Source organism: Trichoplusia ni, chromosome 16 (assembly GCF_003590095.1).
Source record: "Trichoplusia ni isolate ovarian cell line Hi5 chromosome 16, tn1, whole genome shotgun sequence".
In the NCBI taxonomy this organism is placed as follows: Eukaryota; Metazoa; Arthropoda; class Insecta; order Lepidoptera; family Noctuidae; genus Trichoplusia; species Trichoplusia ni.
The window spans coordinates 9,606,697-9,631,871 of record NC_039493.1 but is presented as its reverse complement, the minus strand read 5'-3'; the positions used below and the strand labels follow the sequence as shown (position 1 = coordinate 9,631,871).

The following is a 25,175-nucleotide window of genomic DNA, read 5'->3' as shown; positions in this document are numbered from 1 at the left end:
TTTCCTTCCCACCACATAGTGAGGACATTTCAATTGTTGCTATTAAAGTATACAATCTTTGCCTTGTCTCTATTTATGTTCCTCACCCTTCTTCTTCTTTACTTCTTGAGATCAACCATCTCTTCTCTATTCTTCCAAGACCTTTAATTATAATGGGAGATTTAAATTGCCACCACCAATGTTGGGGCTGCTCAATTTCAAGCAACTATGGGCAGGACTTACTTGACATAATAGACCAACATAATCTATGCATATTAAATACAGGTATCGCCACTCGGCGGTCAGCCCCTAATCAGAATAACAGTGCTGTGGATCTATCCATTTGTTCTCCTAATCTAGCTTCTTCACTAACCTGGAATACCCTTTCTTCTACATATGGCAGTGACCATTTCCCAATAGTTATTTCCAGCCCATTCTCTATGCCAACTATTTCAAAGAGACGATCAAACCTGAAACATAAACTGCCTGATAGGAATAGCATTCATTGGGAAAAGTATAGAAGTAGTGCTGACACAAAGTTGACTACTCTCCCGCCTATTTCAGATGGCAATGAAAATGCATGTGCTAATGCTTTAGTTAGGTTAATAATAACTGCAGCTAATGAAACTTTCCGTACTAAAAGTGAAAATGTTACTTTAATTCCTAAACCCCCGTGGTGGGACTCAGAGTGTACAGAGGCTGTTAAAAAACGTAAACAAGCTGAACTTAATTATAATCGTGATATGTCTGATATTAACTTTGAGGCACTGACTAATGTTATTACAGACACCAGACAACTTTTAAAGAAAAAAAAATATACAGGTTGGCAGAGTTTCTGCTCAACAATTTCCCCAAATACCCACCCTACTATAGTTTGGCAAAATATTCGTAAATTCAGGTCCGTTTTTACACAGCCGACGCCTGCTATTCCTGATTCTTTAGCCTCTGACTTCCTGGACCATTTGGCTCCACCATGGGTTCCTCAGAACATTTGTTGTGCACCGTGCGGAACAAATGCCGATAGTTCGAAACAGTCTACAACTAATACATTACACCTCCCGTTCTCCCTAAGTGAATTAAAGGGGATTGTGCAAAATACTGTAGATTCCGCTCCTGGTCTAGATGGCATTCCATACTCATTTTTCGTACATCTGAGTGATAATATTCTTAGTTACTATTTGGAGTTGATTAATACCGTAATGACAACAGGAAACATCCCTGAAGAATGGAAACGTCAAATGGTGTTACCATTCTTAAAACCAAACAAAGCGCCTTCTGATATTTCCTCGTACCGCCCAATAGTACTGTCCTCAGTATTAATCAAATTAGCTGAAAATCTAATTAAAAATCGTCTAGAATGGTACATCGAAAGTGAAGGCCTTCTATCCTCTTCACAATATGGTTTTAGAAAAGGTAAAAGTACTATGGACTGCTTAAGTATTTTAACAACTGATATCCGTTTATCTTTTTCTAATAACCAGTCTACAGCAGCTGTTTTCTTAGATATAAATGCAGCCTATGATAATGTCCTAGTATCCGTATTACATACTAAACTAAGTGAGCTTCGAGTACCGTTGAATCTTTGTAATTTTATTATTAACATTTTATCTGATCGTTCCATAGATATGCCTTTAGCTGATCATAAATTATCCCGTAAGGTTTGGAGAGGCCTTCCTCAGGGATCTGTATTAAGTCCCCTTTTATATAATATTTATACATATGACCTGGATAAATCCGTAAACAACGGAGTCAAAGTACTGCAGTATGCCGATGATTTATTATTTTATAGTTCAAGTCATTCCGTGGAAAAAGCCTGTTCGGATATTACTTCGGCTTTGACATCATTATCCTCATGGTTACAGTTGAACGGTTTGGAATTGTCTACTTCTAAAAGCGCAAGTGTCATTTTTACACGTAAAAGAAATATTCCTCAATGTACCATTTCCTATAACGGAAATCCTATTCCTTTCAAAGACTATTTTAAATATCTGGGCGTCATTTTAGACTATAAGCTTAGTGGTGTTCAACATTGCGAACATATTATTAATAAATGTGAAAAACATTTAAATATGCTTAGGTGCTTATCCGGAGTTTGGTGGGGCGCTCATCCTTTCTCATTAAAGTTAATTTATAACGCAATAATTAGAAGTGTTTTAGATTATGGTTTGTTTACCCTTGTACCTGGAAGTATTATGGCTTTCAAAAAATTAGACTTAATTCAATCTAAGGCCCTCCGGATTATTTCTGGTGCCATGAAATCTAGTCCGATAAATGCCCTTCAAGTGGAGTGTGGTGAAACTCCGTTACACCTTAGGAGACAATTTCTGTCAGATAATTTTTTCTTCAGGATCCTTCAGTTTTCTGCTCATCCCCTTATTCCTAAACTACACCTTTTAATGTCTCAAGTCCAATCATCCAGCTACTGGTCTCATAAAACTGTTCCCTGTTTGGTCATTAGTTATCAGAAATTCTTATCCCTTAGTTCCCCTACACATCGGTCTAACAAACTCCCGTTATTTAGTGTTAGCTATGATAGCCTACACTTCTCACCTTATGTAGTACACGACTTAATTAGTAAATCTGATCCCTGTCCCCAGTCGAAATTTAATAAGTTGCTCTCAGAACAATTTCATAATTTTCACCACTTATTCTCTGATGCAGCTAAGCCCTCTTCAACCGACTGTGTTGGTGTAGGGGTATACCACTCACAATACAATGTAGTGCAGAAAATTAGGCTTCCCCCAGAGACTTCGGTTTTCACGGGGGAATGCTTTGGAATTTTCAAAGCACTTGAATATATAAAAATATTTAAACTAAAAAATTCTATAATCTTTACAGACTCTCTGAGCGCTCTTCAAGGTATTCAAAAATTTCCATTTCAACACAAAATTCAACTTCCAATCATTTTTCAAATTAATGAGCTGACGTATAAACTTAACGCTAACAATTATAATCTGCAATTCGCTTGGATCCCAGCCCACTCTGGAATTCGAGGCAACGAATTTGCTGACAAATTGGCAGCTGATGCGGTGCAATGTGGTGACTTGTTTCCTTACAAAAACTTTTGCCAAGACCTTCTGTCTTTACCGAAGGCCTTTCTATTAAAATCATGGAAAGCTGAGTGGGACTCCAGTAGCAAACTTAAGGGAAAATGGTACGCATCAGTTCAATCCAATGTCACACTAAAACCATGGCTTTTTAGAGCCAAGTTTGGCAAGATGGAGACATCGACATTAGTCCGGATGCGCCTGGGACATTGCAGCTGTCCCATCCATCTGGTCAGATTAAAAATTATGTCCGACCCGACTTGCGGGTGTGGCAAAGATGTGGGTGATCTTAACCATATATTCTTCTCCTGTCCTCTCTATGACCATAGTTCCTTTGTAAATAGCTTAGTATCCATTAATATTCCTCTTCCTTCTTCCATCCTGTCCTTACTTCATTCTAATAACTTTCATGTATATAAATGTATAGCGTCATTCATTTCTTCGAATACCATAAAATTGTAATTTAATTTTTCAATTTGTCGCTCCAAATTTATCGTCCTTTTATATATTCCTAAGTTTCCCTACCTTTTGTAAATGTTGTCATTGGCCAACACTAACCGTGAAGAGCCAGAAAAAAAAAAAAAAAAAAAAAAAAAAAACATTTTGTGTCAGATCCAAAAGGCTTACTGATTATGCGAGAGTCGTTCTGTGCCTTGACTTCTATTTTATGTTTGGGTAGATACGTAGATATCGTAGTGGAGTTGTACCACGTTTTACGTGCACGTGAAAAAATGAAATATAACCCTTAACACTCAGTCTTACGAGTCACGGTCTGTAACCGTTGACATTGTAGGTGTATCTATACAAACATCTGTCCGGCTAGCTTGATATTTTGTATGTAATACCTACTTTCAATTCGGTAGTAATATTCATTCTCTGTCGGAGTTCAGCGCGGAGCGCGCGTATTCATGTGCTATTGTATTTTTCTAATAAATTGTTTAGATGTTTTTTTACATTTATATCATTTGCATTGAATATTACAAGTGCGAATAGTGAGAACAGTGCTGTGCTTTTAGCTATGTAAACAAACATTTTAAATGGTGTAATGGACGAGTACAGGTTTTGCAAGATGTATGAGTAACCAATGACCGCAGGGCATCCCTGCGCGGGGGCGGACAGGTCGGGGGGAAGGGAAGACCAGATTTCCAACTACATTACGACGGGTTCTTGGTTCGTCTCCGGCAGAATCAAAAGAATTTGACAAGTGAGTTGGATATTACTAATACTCAATTTATTTTTATTACGTAATTGTTTTTAATATTGAGTATAGATGACATGAGACAAGGGGGGGGGATTTGAGTCTACGGGACATTTGTGTTCGTTGTCCATTTCATAAACAACAAATATGACTACTTAACTATAGATGCAAAAAATATCTATGATGCGACAAATATTCACAGAAATAAGCAAATTCGGTTAATGTGTTAGTGCCTAATTGCTGGGCACATAATATGTATAAGGTACTGCTAAGTGAACTCAAGAAACGGTTAGCATTAGGGTAAACTTAGGTGAAATTCGCGGTAACCTTATTTGTTCCTGTCGTGTCTAATAAAAGAATGTATAAGTTGGTTTTGTGAATAAGCGGTGAGTTAGGTATTTGCGACGGCAAGTAAAGACACGAGCGCACGGCGACCTCGAGCTCGGGCGCGGGGAGTGCGGGGCGCTGGGGAATCCTTCTGGCGCCAGACCGGCATCGGCGTCTGCCCGCGCCCCGCCCTCTGCCGCCTGAGCCCACACCCGCACAGGCCAACTCGAAATAGATGCACGGTGATTTACGCCTCGGGCATATGAGTAAATATGTTGCTTGCCTGCCTGCCTTGGCACGTCCGCCCGCCCCCGCCGCATGCCGATCGTCGTGCCATCTCAGAACTTTACTAACGTTCACCAAACTCGACGATCATACTTACAACCTACCTATATCACACACGCAAAATATTGCAAAAAGTTTATTTCGGTTATTTTTACGTAAGTGCCATGAGAGTTTATTGTTTCTGAGAGATTTGAATTCCCTTTGCGCAGCAATCTTCTAATTTTTTAAAGCTCTGAAATCTTCTATTCCTAAAATTATTTGCTATGTAGTCATGTACACTGTAGGTACACCACCTAGACCATTACAATTCGAGAGTCGTAAACGAGTGCGGAATGCGGACCTTTTGCAGACTACACAGTGACATAAAAATCTATCCGTGTTTCAAGTACATGAATTAAGTCTAAAAACAAATTAACAGATGTAGGATCTCCATGTTCAAGTCAGTTCAAATTGGGTTGCCATATAATTAGTTGTGTTAAGTGCATGGCCTATTGGGAGTTGATTACGAAACCATCAAACAACGTAATAAACTTGTGCCTGAATAGGTCACCTACATATTTAGTTTTTTTTTATAATACATATTTGAGAGTGGAATTCTGTCTCCATAATTCGTTATCATACTGATTTTCAGTTAAACCTTCCTGCCTACTACGCTATGTACAGCAAAAGCACGATATCGATCCACTCAAACAGATCCTCACATGTAAGACCGCATTAATTTCGCTCTTCTAATCGCTTACTTACATTAAAGACCCATTTATTTTGTTTTATCAATTAAATCAGCTACTCATTGAGAAGGTTTATTACCTGAATCGCTATATCTCTGAGTTTATTTTGCTCGCGACAATGGTCTGAACAGCAAAAAGTCTTGGCGGTACCGGTATGGCAGGTTTACGTCAATCCTTGCGGGTCTCTTTCATATTGCCTCGAAATTTCATTCACTGTATGAACGTTAAAAATATGTAAGTACTTTAATTAAGTTTAAACATTCTGCATCCTTTACTAATAAATTATTCTAATGTTCTATTCGTTCCACATCCATGACTATTCAGAAGTTTGTTACAGATAGAAGCATTTTTTTTATTAAATAAGTTTCAAAATCACGGAGTATCACAGTAGGTTTATCGAGTAAATTTTAAATTAATGCCTAGGTACTACTATCCGCAGTCCTAGGCAAATTCTGGATTGCGTAAATATTAACGACGATAAATTAAATACATATACCATACCTACATGTATAAGTAATATTATTATCAGTAAAATAAAATAAAAACTCCGAAGGTCTACATAATGAATATGTTAATAGGTAGTCAGCTTTTAAATCGAATCGTTAAATACGCGGCAGGTGCATAATACACGTCTATGTTACAGGTTTAGTAACTTTCTGAACTGCAGTGCCGGTGCACAAGTAATCTTGTATTAAATTCTATACTAGCCACTTAAAGTTTAAGCATAAAAATGATGAAAAAAGATAAGAAAGACAAATAAAGATAGGCATAATACCTACTCCGGTCCCAGCATTAAGGAAGGAAATTAGAAGAAAAAAAATTGTAGGTGAGAATATACCAATGGAACTATAATTACAAAAATGTAAAGAGAACTGCGTATTGACAGCAGTTAGGTATATTAATTATGTAAGTATCATAGAGGTCATTGAGAACAACACTGGTTTGTCATTAGTGAATTTAAAACAGTTAAATTCGTGTTTTCACGCAACTGAACTGTGATCAGTGTTCACTGATTTTTGACTTCTTTAACTTAGTATGTTACCTGTAATCGCTGCTGAAATATTGGTTTTGCCTGATCATTGCAATTTATTCTGAAAACTGCTTGAGTATCTACGAATACAAAAATCAATGAGGAATCGAATTTCAATGAAACTATTTTTTCCGAATAAAAACAATTTAAGGGATTCCTAGTAATAGATTTAAAAGGAGTTTTTTTCTATGAAAGCAAGTTTATGTTCCCAGCAAAAATATTGTTTTGATAAACGTACCACAGCATAAAAGATGCTAATCAATGAAATTACAAAGTGCACTACACATACCGCCATGGCTATTTTTTACGACCTGAGACTTTTTAATCGTGCAATTAACGATATTTTCACTGGAAACTCTTAATCACCAGCATAAGGGAACGGTTAGGAACTTGTTAGTCGTCATTTCTTTCCTGAAAAACAATCGTTTGCTTTTTTAATTCAGATACTGAGAAATTAAACAGCAGAAACGCCCCTGTCTATTAAAAATAACTCTTTATTACAGTAGAGGGAATCAAAATTTCTTGGAAATATTGGAATCGTAAATGTGAAAAGGTTACGGTTAGCATAGTGTTTATTATAGGTATGGTTGCCTGACGCGGTTGGCGAATGGACGGCAGCGGCGCGTGCTCGAGAGTATTCTGAGAATTGCATACTCACTGACCACAACAGTCATTATTCATAATATTATGTAGCTTTAGCAAATCTAAGAATGTCTTTAGAATAAACACATTTTGTTGAAATAGCATTACAGGCGTGTTTCCATTTTAGCAAGGACAGCCTTTTTAGGGACATTTCGATGAAGAAAAATTTTTAGGAGACAAACGTTCAAAATCTAATAATCTGACGGAATGTTCCAAATTGAGCAGTTACGTTCTTAATAGTAGTAAGTCTTTGTATCTCTCCTACATTCTTCAATGGAATATGAAGAGGTTTTGCAGGCGATGGTGGCACGTTACGTATTTATTCTACAAAATTTCGCATCAACAAACCGTCCACATTGGATACCAAAAATAGATATTTTCTTACGATTCTCTATTTATTTTTACCTAAATTTAACATGCCAGAAAATTTTGGCGTAATCGTATTGGAGACACATAACTACATGTAACCACTTAGTATTATGTAGTACTGCTTATATTATGGCGCAGTGTGTTACTCGCATTGCGACTAGACGTCATCGTAAGAACCAATAATAAATAGTGCCGCTACGTTGATTAGTTGTTAATGTTGGCGTTGATACAATAATGTCACTATTACTTACGTATATTACTTACGCTTAGACGAATATAGGAAAAGTCCATTACGCAAAAAAATTAAGGGAATTCCAATTCAAATTAATGCAATCTGAATATTCGTTATTAGATGACAGCACGAGTCTGATAAAGCAATATAAAGATGTCGCTTTTTAATTAAGTATCTGGAAAAAAATGGCTCACTTCACTGACCTCATAAATGTATAATGACTAGCCGGAAAATTGCCAGCTGTGAACGCTAGGCATCATTAAACGTGGACATAGGGTAAAATGAGTTAAAAGAATGTGCGTGATCGTCGTATTGGGTATTCAAGCATTGAGAAAAAACGCCTTCTTTCACACCGACTAAAATAACTATACCTTTGTACTCTTGACGGTTAATGCAATGTAATAAAAAACTTACTTTTGAGATGCATTTCTATCGTTTTATAATATTCATATTAATTCTGATAATGTCATCCAACTCCATGCATTCAAGGATCGAAATGACAAAAATGAATGAAAATTTAGTCATGAATAGTAGTATTGTGTAACGAGGGTGGTCATTTCCTGTTCACTATGATGAATGTGAAAAAAGTGTCAGTATTTACTAAATCATTTGTAAATGTTATTATTAATTGGAATATTAGTCATTGACATGTTGGTCAACCAATGGTTGAAATATAGATAAGCAAAACTCTAATGATATATTTTGCAAACCCATTTCAAGATTTCAGAAAAAAAAAATATTATGTAAATTATGTTTCAGCATTTTAACGTGGGGTGATGATTCCTAAATATACTTACCTAATGATAAGCAGCTAAAATAAATAAGATAGCGGTGATGTAGGTACTGCACATCGCCAACATTCAGATATTTTGCTTTGTAAGTTGTTTACCAATGCTAATAAAAAAACAATCACAATTGTTATTACTAAACATGAAGTAATCATCGAGTAAATGTTCCAAAGTTACACAACCGTAGTAACTGTTACTGGCTAGCTGTTGTTTATCATAACATATTAGGTTAGAAGTAAGTTGTCGATAATATTAATACTGGCAACGTTTAGCTCTTTAACAATTATTTGTAATTTTGTACAATATAGTAATAAAACTTAAATCTCGTGACGCAAATACTTTATTCATAAAGTATACATTTTCGGCAGTCTTATTTTGTTATCGCTTATCGTGCGAATATTTATCAGTGACTAAAGTTGAATACGACCACTTTTAGCAAGAAACTATTATCAATATATTTACGTCAACGAAGTAATGTTACGATATTACTGTTACCACGAAATCATCAAATAGATTAATTATAATTAAACGATAATACCTTTACAGAAAACTTAGCACATTTTCACAAAGAAACGGAGTTTCCTCTATTACAAACTGATAAGCGCTGTTGACTTAAAATATGAGATCAAAAGTAAGTTCAAATATGGTTATAAAAGACTGGCTTACTTTTGATCTCATATACTCTCAAAAAAAGTTACTTTTTTGAGAGTATATCTTAGATCTTGGCCGTAAGTTGGTATGCTGAGATTATTTATATTGTCATGAATTTTGTATGGATTTAGAGACAAAAAAACCTGTTTATTAGTAGTCCAAAAATAATGAAATGGTACTGGGTCAAAGTCTGATTGTATCGAATGAAGGATATGTCAGGATCGGAATGATATAGTTCTTAAAAAGGATGTGGAGTGATTAGATAAGATTAAGAAAAAGATAATAAGACAAACAGAATAGAGTTTCATGCTCAAAGTTGCATACTCCAAAATTTTGCTATGCCCACCTTTCTGTCATTTACAACTATGGAGGAGAAAATGTGTTTAAGCGTGGGTAGTACAAAAATGAAGGATTTGTATAAACATCGATTGGAGGAAATAAATGACAGGCATTATCAGGAGATAATTGAACGGTTTTCCCATCATATTTTTGTATGCTGTACACTTTGTTAGATTATAATAAACTGGGTCTTCTATGGGTGGCGTAGAATTAAATTAATGAATTTTATTTTTGTTTGATTGATGTAGCCAAAAAATTAAACCAGGTAGAGGAAACGTTCACAAGATACGTTAGAAGATATTGTCAAATTTTACGTACCGTATTTGATCTGTAGTTGTTATTCAGGCAACACTGTTTTTCTAACGTTTTAACCTCTAGATATTTTTTGATCATTACGAATGAGAATATGTGCGTAGGTGAAGAGAATGCACCTCGGAAGCGGGAACACCTCTCTGGCAAACATCCAAAAGACAATCCCGAACGAAATCCCTATCTCCAACACAACACCTAAACGGAGAAATCATATTATTTATATGAGCAGAAATTGCGCCAAATCTATTTTGGAAAAAAAACGTGACTTCTACTCTGCTCTTATAAAAAAAGAAGACCGATCAGCACTTGCTCAAGATAATCCAGGTTATCACAAATATAATAAACGGATATGGATAACTTACTGTAAGCATAGCTATAATATTAATATATAAAACGTAATTGACGAGTCTTGTGAACGGTGAATAGTTATTTATTTGGTCAAGTGCTACCCAGCTCGTGGTGACTCACGAATATTATTGTCACATTCATGCATATGGCGTATTTTGGTCGTTGATACGCGAACGCCGGAATTCACGAAGAATGACGCCATTCTCTTAATGCCAGTTCTCATATAGGTACAAATGCGAATGTAAATAAGCTGCGTTTAAAACAGCGACGTCACTGTGGCTTGTAGGACTTATTTATTAGGGATTTACTTATAAAGCTAGGAGGTTCTTCGGTGACCTTTATTATAACCCTAGCTAGAGGCTTCATATGTAGCTTACTTCTACCTATTCTTATAGCTAGGATTCACCAATATGAGTACATTATGTTGTTTGTTTTCCACAAGCAAATTCAAACTATTGATTAGATTGATTGATGATTTTCTTCCATGTAATCTTGGTAAGCGAATCTTGCCTTACTGAAAAATATTTCCATAAGATCGGTTATGGTGAAGAGTGAAGACCCATTGACTGACCCTTCATTTCGGAAAATAAATGATACTTTTTGCATTCATAAGGAGAAATCATATTTGATTGCGTATTAGCAAGAATTTTAAAGAAAATCCATAAACATCAGTGATTGTATGGGGAGTGGTCAGAGTCGGCTGCGGCTGCGAGTAGCCGGTGGCGTAGCGGTCGGGCAAGTTAACGATGACCTGGTTCCGAGGGAAGCCCGAGCAAGGTGGGGAGACGAGGCGGACGGTTCTGCATTCGCACTGCCTCACAAACTTGTTTAGTACAATGATGCCGTTCACGCTCACAAACTCAACTTATTTTGTGCCAGCATGTCACAAAGATTAGGTGCGTTATAGTTCGATGTATTAAACCTATTTATCTACATTCTATCTATCTTTTTATATCTACCTACTAAGTACGTAACCGATTAAAAAAAAAATTCGTATAGTCATGTCTCTTATTAAAGAACACTAAAAGGTAAGCAATTAAATGGATGTATATTATCTTGTGAAGATAGGATTCGGTTAATAATAAAAGTATTTATTAATTCCAGCAGACATAGCCTGTTACAGTTGCCACTAAGACTGGTTTCATGGTTTCCCGCCCACGCGACTTTGTGGCGCCTGGGTAGACTCACATATTTATTCAACAGCTGCGTTGCCAAATGCTTTGACTCGGATCCTGTTTTATATTCGAAGGATTCGTTAGCTGTTTAGTGCTAATATCTAGAGTAACTTGGATTCATGGTAAAATGTATGTCATCAAACATGTACGCGCTTTTCGTGAAGTAAGTGATTTTGCATGTACCTAATTATACTTGTTGATATAGATGGATTCCGTCGCTAAATTATTTAAGTGCTATGAATTTTCTAAGCACAACAGCAAAAGGATTCTCTTGGAGCTAGTTACGACGCTCCTAATGAGCATTATATGATGTAGGAGACAAACTAAAAAGACACTCCCTGTGGCGCATAGCTCAAGGTCGTGACGTGACGTCGGCAATCGGCAACAGGCGGTACCTACGCCAACCAAACAACGCAACAAGTGCCCCGCGCCCCCGCACTTCACATACCATTCGCGAAACAGCAGCCGTCATAGAATAACGCCAACAGATTTTACAGCAGCTTTTATACTACTTATAGGTGCACTAAACTTATCAAGTTAAAATGAACTCTTCCTGTGGGAAATTCCCAGTCGCACTAAGGCAATAAATTTAAACAATTTTATATAGATGGCATCAAAAGATAATTAGCCCGAAACTTGATACTTAAATTAAACTTATTTAGTTGAGTGTCAAGGTCAAAATATTTTTAATTGTAACAATGAATAAGACCTATTATAAGATAAATATACAGCTGATAACACATATTACAATACAAAATAAATATAGTGTTGATGAGTTAAAATATACATAAACCGAATACATAATTGGAACTGCCAACATGCTCAGAAACAAGTTTGTTGGTAGTGGTTGTAGTCAGGGCATCGCTTACTTCCTGACCAAGTTGTGTTACAATCGAGCGACAGCGCGCTATCCTCGAAATGCGTGCGTCATCGCCTCCGCAATACTGATAAGCGCCTACCAATTATCATTGCAAATAATGTGTTTATGTTATACATTCGTATCTAGACCGAACGCCATGAAGTTTCTTTACTGAAAGTTATCACTACGTAAGTCTGTCACTATACCTACGTATAGATTAATGCTCGTATTATGCCAGGCTTATTTGTGTAGGTAAACTATGAATGTATAGAATTTCGATAAAGAGGTCTTACCGATAATAAGTTCACGAGATAAGTTAAATATAGGAAAATGCCAACAATAAATTATTAATCGCTCATATTATACCACTACCTAATTGTGTATTTCTTTATTGGTTATGCTTAGGTTTCAATGAAGGTTGCACTTCACTTTATAATAATAATTAACATAGTGTCGATGGCGCTAAGTAGTTTCCTGCAATAGAGAATGTAGTAGACGGTGGCACATAAACCGATACCCGTTCTAGTCGAACGCAACCGTTACGAAATCAGCGCTGCATGAAAATTACATAGCTTACGATGCCGATACAGACTTGATATCAAAATTTGATGCTAATCCTACTACCATACTTCGTCATTCTGAAAACGCCATCTTTATTGTCATCGTCACCACTGAACACGTGTTAATAATAAACACAATACCCCACAATTATTTATTCTAATGTAATTACTAGTTTGTTTAGAACTACATGTATGAAAGCCTACATCACGTTTACCTAACAGAAGGTGATACTACTTGTAATATTGTATACGAACTAACAGAGTGCATTTTAAGTACATATTATTATGTTCTTATATCCGTTATATTTCAGTCTGTCCTTAAACAGGAACATACCTCCAGTAAAATTCTATTGATTTTGTAGGTAACTTCCAGATAATTTGAATTGTAGTTAAAGCGCAGGTTAAAGTCCGTGCATATTATGTAGATACGTATAAATAGATTACGAAGAACAACCGATCCGGTTGCGGTGAAGGAGGGAGATAGATAAAACGCGACATGAATCACTACTTACAGCGAGCGCAGAGTGCGGTGCGCGGGTAGGGACGCGGGCGGCGCGGGGAGCCGAACGGAACGAAACGAACAAACCAACGACGTTACAAACAGTTGAACACTCATCCGTGGTGCGGGAACATACGCTGTCCCTGCCTTGAATGTACGATAAACGAGACATATTTTCCAACATACAGACAAAACAAATAAATACTCGTGTTATTCATGTTAATAGTTGTTATCATTCGCTAAAAAGAAAGTGGCGTCGTAATATCGGAGTGCAAGTGAGGCTTGTGTGACGGTACACAGGTGTGTCTCTGTGTGTGTGCCGTGTGGCGTGGATCGTCGCGCAATTATTAACGATGATTCACTTGTGCGCGGGTGAAATGCAGGCTATCGGACTTGTTGACATTTGTTCTGGAGGCGTCAACAAATGATACTAAGACAGCAGTGATATAATGGTGGACTGATCAGTTATACCGCGGTAAGATACATAACAGAAAAACATAGGTTTTTCCAACGCAACATCTGTAATGTGATAAATAAGAGTATGAAACCTAGGTACTCATTTGAATTTGATAAGAAATATGTTTTCACTATCAATGCGTGAGTGTTTTTATTTCGTCGATACCCAGGTCAAGGATTGATTGACCCAGCTTTGGTAATTAGTATAAATAGTAATCTACGAATGTAATTTTACTCAACATTTTAAAAATTAAACCAAAATTGCTATGGGTCCTGGCACAATTTAGCAATTTGTTTTTGCAATAGTTTGCTTACATATGTTCAAACTGACAACACCACAAAATGTAAACAAAACATGTCGTGTAGGAAGGTATTTACAATTACTCATTGTTCATATTATGTTTAAGTAGGTACCTAAAAAAATCTTAAGTATTTACATGGAATGAATTTCAGCAACTAACAGTAAATATGACTCTAATGTGTTGTATATCTAAGCTCAAATACTGGATTTTAAGTGGTTACATGAGACAATTTTTTAATTTAGGTGCCCTATGTGATTTTTAATTAGATTTTACCAAACTCAGGCAAAGTAAATCATGTTAACAACACGTATCATTATAATATGGACATCATTATAATGTGGACGCAGTCGTTGGGCAACATATCATACGCACCTACTTGTGTACAGCGAAGTGATAGGTAGAAGCAATGGAAGCTGATGGCGGCGTGCTGGCGGCCGACACAACCGTCGCCGTCGCCAGGGCCGCCTGGCTAGGCGCCAGGCTGGCGGGCGGCGGCCGGCCGCCGGGATTCCTTTGTCTCATTACAACACCAGTAGTTAGAGCCACTTGCTTCAGGGAACACTTTCCTGATTTTATCAGCTTGTTTCATTTAGCTGCAACTATTAAAAACATTTTTAATTAAAACTAATTAACGAGTCAATTTCATTAAATAATAGAAACGAAGTTCTTGTATCTATATTAAACTATCTGATATAATCACACCAATGTTTCGTGTAATGATGATAATGTAGAATTGTATGAAGCACTTATAGCTAGATAGGTATATTGTCCTATATCAAACTAAGCTTGCTATTCGTTATTTAAATAGGTAGCGCGCGCACACATGAATGTTCGGAGTGCCGATACATAAATAAGGTTTGTGTGCGTAAGCAGCAAGTGCGTACCGAGCTTATTCGTTTGCCTGTTCTTAAACGAGCGGAGCGGCTTGGCTGTCTCCAGTTCTCAGAAATTGTAACGCCTTCTCGGAACGTACCAACGACGCAGCCGTCCACAAACGACTCAAGTGAGCGCAAGCGAGGTCGTCCGCCATCGTACTACTACACGTATTCGGATTGTGAGTGTAGATAACACTCACACTTATGAACTGTAATTCTTACATCTTATTTCTGATAGGCACGACTAAGTCACCATTCAAGATAAATACTTTTCTTTCATTTGCATTCAATATATATTATGAAGTATCAAAAAATAATCGTTACTTAACAAATTTAGTATTTACTCTTTTAAATACACGATAAAAGACATTTGAAACCTTATACAATAGATAAAAAAGTATAATTAACGACAGTAACATTGTATCGTTAATAAACAACGTACTTTCGTCAGGTGTTAGGAAAAAATGTACGGCAGTAAGCAACGCCGACTGGGGATATCCTCGCTCGTCTATTAGCGTGACGTCACGATGATGTCACACTACACACCAATAGAAATAGCGCGGCACATGCGCGTTGCGTCAACACGTTCACCGCATCGCTGTTTTGTGTCGAGTGAGAAGCACTCGACAGTCTGAAATAGGAATATTAATGTTTTAAATACATTACGTAAAGAAAATTTACGTCAACCTAGCATTTATGTAGGTACGTTTACCTGCCATCCGTTTTGGCATTTAGTTTTTTTTTAATAACATACAGTCGTGCAATGCAAAACTGAACGTGGAAAGGCAGTTATTCCATATAGATAAGGTCGTGGCTATAGTATAAAATATACCATGCGATAAATCAATATTGATATTAATTTTGAAATATTTCCCTAATGTATGTTACTAGCAAAGATTCCAGGTATAATCCCCTTAATTTCCTTTGCAATGTCGAATAAATTGCAAAATTTCGTACAGATTACTTAAAAATTACAAAAATGCATTCATATTAGACAGGGTTTAAGAATAAATTTTGATAAATAAGAATAAGCGTATCAGTTTTAGATGGCAATGAGCTAAAACGCACCCTCTTGTGAGATTGTTACCTGCGTTAGCAGAAAAAAGTCCGAGCAAAGGATTGTTTTAATTGTTCGAAACTTATACTTTGTCTACTTATGAAGTGTTGAATGTGTCTCAGATCTTAGTGATTTGTTAGAAGTTAGTTATTCTAATACTATTATTATGCCACTGTTATGAACAAGGTGACAGTTTTGTGTTCTTTTCTATTTTGATCTTGGACTTAAAATTATAAATAGGTATTCGTTTTCATGTAAGAAAGTTTTAATGCAAAAGAATAGGACTAACTTCAGTACCAGCAATGATTATATTTTGTTCCAGCTTCTTTGATATTTATTACGTTTCTTCAAAAGATCTATGGTATACCCAAGTAGATCTATGCATTGTTGGGTACCATATTTTATGTACGCATTTTGTGCTACAGAAAATCATTGAGTAGACGAAGAACTATGGAGAAACAAAACATTTAATGAAGATACCTGGCCAAACGGCGTAGAACCTGTTCGTCAATGACTAGTTGATTCTTGTCCGAGTGAAGTTTAGTTTCAAAGTTTTGAAAGCCGTAGTTCGTAAGATTTGTACGCGCGATTTTGTCTTCTCTAGTCCTTTGCTTTCTCAGAACTTAATGAACCTACGGTGTTACTTAGAATTTATAGAACCCCTTAGTGGAATACTAAAATGGAGTATTTATTGTTTTCAGGTACAAACGTCGCGGGTACGATGCCGCTCACGCAAGAAAAACGGTTAGATAGTAACTTCTCCAACAACAATGACCACAACTATCTTCATAAGAAATTCAAAAAAATGGCATCTCCGATTTCCGTGTTTCCCGGAAATCCAAAAGGAGGGGAAACCAGACATAAGGAAACAATTGTATCCACAGCGGCTTGCAGCCTTTCAATATCAAACGGTAGCATCGCTGCGAGTCATCCAGAAATAGAAAAAATTAAAAAAGATAAACAGCATTTAGAAGAGCAGGATGTGGGAAAATATGTACAAATTAATTATAATGATGAAAATAGTAGATTAAGTATTGTAAATAATTTTGTTCAAGTAACTGGTCAGACCAGTTTTACTGATGAATTTTCAAATAAGACTGAAAATCTTGAAAACGATTTAATCAAAGAAGCCCACATAGGTGGAGTAGGAGGACGTTATATATGTCCCTACTGTAAATTATCATGTGCCAAGCCTTCAGTTCTTCAAAAACATATCAGAGCGCATACGAATGAGAGACCTTACCCTTGTGTACCTTGTGGATTTGCTTTTAAAACGAAATCCAATTTATACAAACATCGAAGATCAAGAACACATGCTTTAAGATTGCAGGGGGCCGACGTATCGGTTACGCTAAATGATGATGACTTATCAGGAGGTTCTGAAAGTGATACGTCTATTCCGCCTACGTCGGTGTCAGAAACAGGCTCCGATGTTTCTATAGTGCGCACAGAAAATTTGGAATCGAATGATTCTTCAGAATTGATTAACGATAGCATGCAAACTGGTATGAGTTTGTCCTTAATCGAAAACAATAAATCTAAATCAATTTATAAACCCAAATTTAGGGCAGCGTTATACCAAGACAGAGATGAAAAAGATAAGGTGAAGAAGTCGATCTCATCAAATGCCGATTTTCTTACGGAACATATCTCAAAAATTATATCAGACAATGAAGCTATTGTGGATGTTATAGAAACTCCATTACAAAAGAAATATGGCAAAATTAAACAAATTGCGGAGAGCAAACAATTTATGACTGATCTCACTGATATAAAATCTGAACCATCGCCACTTAATTTGACAAAATCTAACTATGAAAACGAAAGCTCCTTTAGAAAAAGATCTCATTCAGAAAGCTTCTCACAGAATGATCATCAAAAACACCCGTTGAATCCCGAAGGGTCTATAATAAAAGACCTACTTTTAAAAACTAAAATGAACGGATTAACATCAGTGACAGGAGAATTGATCGAAGGGCCTTTGTTTATATGTCCTTTATGCCAGATAATCTATAGAAGTGCAGATAATTTAGAAACACATAGAATGTATTATTGCAAAGGAAGTATCAGCAACAGTCACAGTGTTGGTCAAAAAGATTTGAAGTCAATAAGGCCTGAAAACGTCTTCGTTAGAAGTAATTCGGTTAACGTTCGGTTACCAGAAACAACATCAAACTTTTCACGCACGGTTAATTCTGCAAAATCATCACCTTCTCGAATTAAACCAGACAATCTTATTATAATGAAACCTGAAACAAGTGATATTGTGGCCCCATTGCCGTCGCCTGGACCACTACTTGGTAATACCAGACTTGTAGATACTAGAATACCTAATGACTGCACAAGGAAGAGTGATAGTCTCAAAGTAAAACCGATTGCTAGTCCAAAAAGGAGAATTGACAGTCGGGCTGAAACCTATAGTCCGAGATTAATGGAAAATATATCTCCAAGATCAACCGATATGTACCCACAACCCAAAATACGGTGTATTGACGCAAACTCTGCTACATTAAGAACCATAGATGAAATGGCGCAACATATGAGGCATAATTCAACCTCTCTCCAAATGTTTGGCGGTGAAGTAAAAATTGTTGACCACTCTGGAAGTACAACTACCTTGAGAATTGAACCCAGTAAAAATCAACTATCTCCTATATTAATACAACAAAACCTTTCACCATCAAAACTAGCAAATGATGCCGAAGCAAGTAGCGTCGTTGTTAGGTCCGGTTTGCATTCTGGTGGTACTATAATGCATAATCCGCCAACACCTAAAGAAGTTTTAGGTACGCCGCAGCCACAGACGCCAAGAATTTCAATATCAACCGCACCTTCAATCTCAAATTCCAATTTACCGAATATACATGATATAACACACTTTCAATTTCCACCGCTTAGTGCTATTACAGCATTTAATCCCTTGACTTTACCTCCACTTAGTCCGTCTTCACCAAACGGAGCTACAACGATTATGCATGGTGGAAAGTTAATACCTCACGTACCAGGAATACCTGGCCCGAATACACCAGGCCTATTTGTGGGAAACGCAAATACTCAACCGAAAAGTGTGATAAACAGTGAAGGTAGTAAATCAACTACACAATCTAGCCGCGAAGATTATCAAGTTAATTCTTTACTGAATATTCATTCTTCAAAAGGAGCCATAATTAAATACGAAACACAACAATTTCGTAATAAAAGCAAAAGTCCGAATTTACGACAAACGCAAGATGAAATAGGAACTCAAACACCAACACAAGATAATTTTAATAATGATGTTCCGCATTACATTTCTGCTGTACCTATCATTAAAATAAAGAATGTAGATGAGCCAAACCTAATTTCCAAAACGTTTATATCCGACGGACCTAAGTCAATTCTAAGACAAGACGGAGCTGTTAAAAGGAATTCTGAAGGAGTACCGAGGAGTCCTCTTCATAAAGAAAATATGATTTACACTTCTCAGAAGTTAAAAAACAGGGATAAAAATGGTACTATTGTTTCGACTAGGCTTTTAGAAGCGAAATCGGAGAGAGAATTACGTAATTTCAATTTCGAAAACTTAATTACAAAAGCCGAAATATACAACAATCAAATTCCAAGTTCATCTGAGGTCCAAAAAAATACAAATGCTCAAGAAACGCCAATAACAGTGCAAAATGAACGTTCTGAAACATCTTATTTCCAGAAGAATGTAATTTCAAAACCGATGGCTGAAGACCGAAAGCCCAAATTTTTGAGGCCTTCTACTCTACCATTAAAACCTGGTACATTTACACCTAAAAGGCACCATGGCATTACTCCAAATGCAAACACTATGCCGCTTGTGTCACCAGAGACTCCGCGTCCAGCTAAAGCTTACGGCCAACTTTACTTAAATGGAAATGCTTATACGTATCTGGGATTGAAGTGTTCAACGAAAGTTTTTTACTGTACTATCAATAGGCCGCAACCAACTTATGTTCCGAACCAACATTTTTTATCAATGTACAGTAATTGGCAGGTAATTGTTTTTATTTACTTTTGTGATGCGTATGCATTAGACATATTGCTAGCAGTAGCACGCCATGATTATATAATAAATATACAAAATTGTTTACAGTTATTATCCGAGCTGACGCCAGACCCGCTGGGATTGTCAGCATCGTCTGCTATGTCTCTTTATGACTCACGCCATCGACCGCAAACTGTAGCTGTCGCTGTGATTAAACAGGATCTTGTATTGACTCATTCATCACAATGGAATAAAATTCTCAAGGACAACAAACAGGTAGATTTTTTATAAATAAATTTTTACTTTTTCTGTTTACCTTTGGTAACAACTCTTTTTTTTAATTTTGGTATAACAAATACTTTATTTTATTTTCAGGCATTACAAGAACTTGATGCAAAGAAAGCTGATGAAAATAAATATCCGCATAGCGATAATGTAACAACTCCCAAGAAAGAACTGACTGGTGGGTTTGAAAGTAATGAAGAATATACTTACGTGCGAGGCCGTGGAAGAGGACGTTATGTTTGTTCAGAATGTGGTATACGGTGCAAAAAGCCCTCCATGCTGAAGAAACATATTCGCACTCATACCGACGTACGTCCTTACACATGTGTACATTGCGCCTTCAGGTATTTTTTTTTAACGTGATTTTACAGCCCTTTTATATGCTGCGTGATGTTTTAATGGGCTGACAAATAATAACTCCGAATCTTCCAGAAATTAAATCATACCTTAATATAATTTCAGTTTCAAGACAAAGGGTAACCTTACTAAACACATGAAGAGCAAAGCCCATTATAAGAAGTGTTGTGAATTGGGAATAAACCCGAACGAGGGCAATGATGCCGAGAATGGAGAAATGGCTCAATGCTCTGGCGAAACGGATGACGACACAGAGTCTGAAGGCGATGAAGGCAATGAAGGAGAGACAGAATCAAGTGGTAAGAGAAATAGCTGTTATAGAATATTTTATATATACCCCAAGTTATGAATACCCTTCCAATATTTTAAAAGATTTGTTTTATTTTTATTATTGTGTACTGTTACTAATCATGATCATTTCTACTTTGCAGATACAGAGGCTTATAAGTCACGATTACCGGAACATGAAGCAGCTCACTGTTTGTTATCACTGGGAGGATCAAGGCCTACTACTTCAGCAACTCCGGGATTGATAACCAGTGCAAGACCATCGACCTATCCATATACACCAACAGGACTAGAAAATGTAAATATGGAAAGTAGTCAAGAAGTATTAACCAATGCTCAAAATTCACCAATGGACTCTAGGGCTAGTTTTGAAAATGAACCCATGGATCTCAGTAAGAATGATATAAAGCCAACTCAAAATAACATTCCTGAAATACCAACCGCTAGAGAGTCAAGTGTTTTAGCATCACTAGCTTCAAACACAGCTAAACTTCCGCATCACCAGGCTCAATGGACAAATGGTGAACCGATGCTGCATACGTATTTGACAGAGAGAGCATTGCAGGATTCTAAAATTAAACAAAGCCAACTTACCAGCAGTTTAAGTAAAGTAAGAAAAATGGACGTCGAAAAATCAACGTTATCTGATAGCCTCTGTTCAATGAGTACAAGTACAAGTAAAATGGTATCTTCAACTAAGAGCACTATTATGTCATCAGTGTCTTCTGCTCAAGTAATTTATAGTGATGCCAAAATATCAGACATCAAAGAAAGCGAAATAAATGTGAAATCATCTGTTCCACAAGAAGATGATATATCAGTTGTAAGGGAATCTTCGGTTTCAACTAGTTTACTCAATGAAACAAAAGGAAATCACACACAAACTCATAGTAATGCAGAAAATGCAAAACATGTAGTCTCCGAGTACCTGAAACACGCAAGAATAAACCATATAAAGACACACGAAGATAGCGCACAAAATCAAAATGACAGCCCGAATGACGATAATAATTTAGTAAAACTCAACAGTGACGAAATTGCAAAATCTGATGAATATAATTCAGAATCAGAAACAGTAAAATTGCCATCCTTGGACCATGATCCCGTTGCAAGAAAAGTCGTAATAGGTGCTGGCGGAGTAGCTTTCAAAGTAACAAAAGGAAAAGATTTTGAAAACACTTCGTATTCACCAGGCAGACTGATGGAAGATGGACGAAGAGTTTGCGACTTTTGTAACAAAACATTTACAAAACCTTCACAGTTGAGGTTACATTTAAATATCCATTATATGGAGAGACCTTTTAGATGCAGTGTTTGCGCTGTTAGCTTTCGCACTAGAGGCCATCTTCAAAAACACGAACGTTCTGGATCTCATCATAATAAAGTATCTATGACTTCCACATTTGGAGCTGCTACATCTTTTAATCCTAGACCATTTCGGTGTTCTGATTGTAATATAGCCTTTAGAATACATGGACATCTAGCAAAACATCTACGAAGCAAAATGCATGTAATGCGGCTTGAATGTTTATTCAAATTGCCTTTTGGTACATTTACTGAAATTGAACGTGCGGGTGTCAGCCTAACTGATATTGATACTACCGATTGTGCAAGTTCACTAGCCAGTTTACAATCACTCGCTCGTAAACTGCATGAAAAAGATCCAACGAAACTTGAATATCGGGAACCTAATGGTGTAACACACGCAGGACCTCCCGCTGGCAGGGAGTCTTCTGATGAGGAAGATAATGCCTGTGACATAAGTGAAAGTGAAAAAGAATGTGAAGTTAAGACTGTTGATAGTAATGAAGGTCAAGATAAAGACACGAGAGTTAATTATAGTGCCACAGATATTTAGTGCCAAAATTATTTTAAGTAGAATATTTTAATGTGCAATTTTGTTTTGTTATTAATTTAAGGTATAACTATTCATACTGGGGTTTGACCCAGACACGTGTGAAAACAAAACGATGCGCTTTAATTATATTATTATACATTGCTGTATCTAATTTCGATGTAACTGTGAAAGTATCTATCTTGTAAATATCTCAAATTTAAATAATTTTAATGTTGTTAAATTTGCTTCCATTTTAAGGCTTACATTATTGTATTTGTTATTAGTAACTCTTAAATAGTATAGTAAAAGAATATTGTAATTCAAATGGAAACAAGAAGCTGAATGCAAACTTCCCAAACTTCTAAAACTGTCTTACATAAATATTTTGGTGGTCCATATTTTAGGTAAACTACGTTTCAATATCATTGACGCATATTGAAGATTCTTAAAGTAGCAACTTTATCTTGATAGTAACCATTATTACTTTTGTATGTATTTTTATAAAATATATACTTATGATGTATTTACACTGTGTAACGTCTACTTCCAGATCCTTTATCTAAATGTAATTGGCATATCAAATTCCATAAACTAAATTTAGATATACAAAAATCGTTAGTCTTCCAATTCAAAAATAGCACTTGGTCTAGGGTTCTTGATTTAGTACAGTCATTCACTCAGAATGAACTACACCTACCAACAGACATACTTCCAGGTGAAATTCCGCGAAATTGTTTTTAGAGATATCTACTATGAAGCGGAATTATACTTTAATGAATGTTTATGTAAATATTAAGTATTATCCATATAGATAACCATATCATGAACTATTAAATAGAAAAAAAATTTACTACTTTTTACTACATACCTATAGAATTGTAGTTATCCAATGTAAATGGCCTAACTTAGTGTAATGATCTACAATCAATTTCTTCTTTCAAAATGTGTAAATGCCTAGGGCCGTTTTAGGATTTGTAATTTTCCCAGTTAAGTGTTGCCAGCTTGGCACAATGCTATTGCAACTCACACATATAGCTAGAATATATTGTATGGTTAGGTACCTACTGTATGTGTTTTGGTTGTAAATATATGAATATGACTGATATCAAAGTACGAAACTATTATTTCTGGTATGCGTTTGAATTTGATGTAAGTACAAAAACGAATGTATGTTGTTGTAAATTTTTGTAATGTATCATTTTGTTATGAAATTGAGAATTGTTTTTTAAAAATAGAATTCAAAAAGAGGTATTTGTATAGGTAGTGAGTTCGCTGGCATTGTGCCACAATTATCTATTATATAGCTATTTTACATTATTGGAACGGTATGTTTGGAGGCAATGGTGTACTCGCGATTATTGTAGAATTATAGATTTAAAATTTTCTGATGTTTATTATATCGAAAGGGGATTAATTTTACTAAATTGTTGCAAGAACTTTGTAATGAAGGAGTTACATAATTATAATACATTGAGTTATTTAATGTGACATTTTTATTCCATGTTCCTTTCTCAAAGTAATAGTATGTATTAGAGATGCGCCAAGTAACACTTTTGCCGAGTAACGAGTTTTACTCCGCTCAATTTTTTTTCAACCGAGTACTCGGCCGAATAACTCCGTTCAATCAAAAGGCGTGTAAACAAGTGCAAACAGGTTTGCGCCGGTCAAGCGCGTCGGCTCGCGTTAAAAGAGGAATAGGCTGTTACCAGAACGTGCAGAGAGAAATTAAATTTTCAATATTAATTATTTTTAATACTGTTCTCATAATTTTGTCTCATTACTACTAAATCAGTAACATAATTTTGATTTTATTAATTCAGATTTTGAAAGACTTCCTAAATTACAAAAAAATATTTTTACTAACAATTGTTTTAATTATATCTACCTAAATATATTGCTTTTCTTAAACAAAGTATACTCGTAACTCGTTATCAAATAACCGAGTTATTCGGCCGAGTTCGAGTATCAAAAAACCCGCCGAGTACGCAGAGTACCTAGTATCAAACGAGTACCTACTCGGCCCATCTCTAGTACCTATGTATGTAGTATTTTTATTTTTCATCAATCAACAATAATACTAGAGTCAATGATAGAAGGACATAAGATAATATATATTGTTTTAACAACGAAAACGCTAAACTGACCACAAATAGAATCTACTACGGGGAACATGATGATATTTTGAGACGATATAAACTGCTATTGAAAATAGATTCAACAAAATCGGTTTATTAAGATGGAAGTTCTGGGGTAATAAACGAAAAAAATAAAGGAATTGAGAACAGTCTCCTTTTTGAAGTCGGCTGAAAGAAATCAAACTATAAAAAAAGACACGTTAAGGTCGCACTTTAATATA

General features: G+C 36.0%; 1 protein-coding gene and 1 long non-coding RNA gene across 3 annotated transcripts; one reads left to right on the top strand and one right to left on the bottom strand.

Moving 5' to 3' along the window:
* On the bottom strand, positions 1 to 1,546 carry LOC113501756. Its single transcript, XR_003401311.1, has 2 exons — positions 843 to 1,546; positions 1 to 449 (listed from the first exon to the last, which is right to left on the bottom strand). It is a non-coding gene; the product is annotated as an uncharacterized LOC113501756 (long non-coding RNA).
* Positions 1,547 to 3,897: 2,351 nt separating this feature from the next.
* LOC113501752 lies at positions 3,898 to 24,302 on the top strand. Of its 2 annotated transcripts, none has more exons than XM_026882977.1 (6): positions 3,898 to 4,230; positions 16,760 to 20,061; positions 20,161 to 20,328; positions 20,428 to 20,681; positions 20,800 to 20,993; positions 21,126 to 24,302. In XM_026882977.1, exons 2-6 carry the CDS (start codon positions 16,780 to 16,782, stop codon positions 22,838 to 22,840), a joined length of 5,613 nt encoding a protein of 1,870 aa, XP_026738778.1. In that variant the 5' UTR covers positions 3,898 to 4,230; positions 16,760 to 16,779; the 3' UTR covers positions 22,841 to 24,302. The 2 variants fall into 2 exon arrangements, with proteins under 2 accessions (XP_026738778.1, XP_026738777.1); XM_026882976.1 differs by lacking the exon at positions 3,898 to 4,230 and adding an exon at positions 12,150 to 13,843.
* Positions 24,303 to 25,175: the final 873 nt, after the last annotated feature.

Coding starts and splice junctions, on each gene's coding strand:
- LOC113501752 (XM_026882977.1), top strand. CDS start 16,780: ATGCCGCTCACGCAAGAAAAACGGTTAGATAGTAACTTCTCCAACAAC. Junction 20,062..20,160: donor CAATGTACAGTAATTGGCAG/GTAATTGTTTTT, acceptor AATTGTTTACAG/TTATTATCCGAGCTGACGCC. Junction 20,682..20,799: donor TGTGTACATTGCGCCTTCAG/GTATTTTTTTTT, acceptor ATATAATTTCAG/TTTCAAGACAAAGGGTAACC.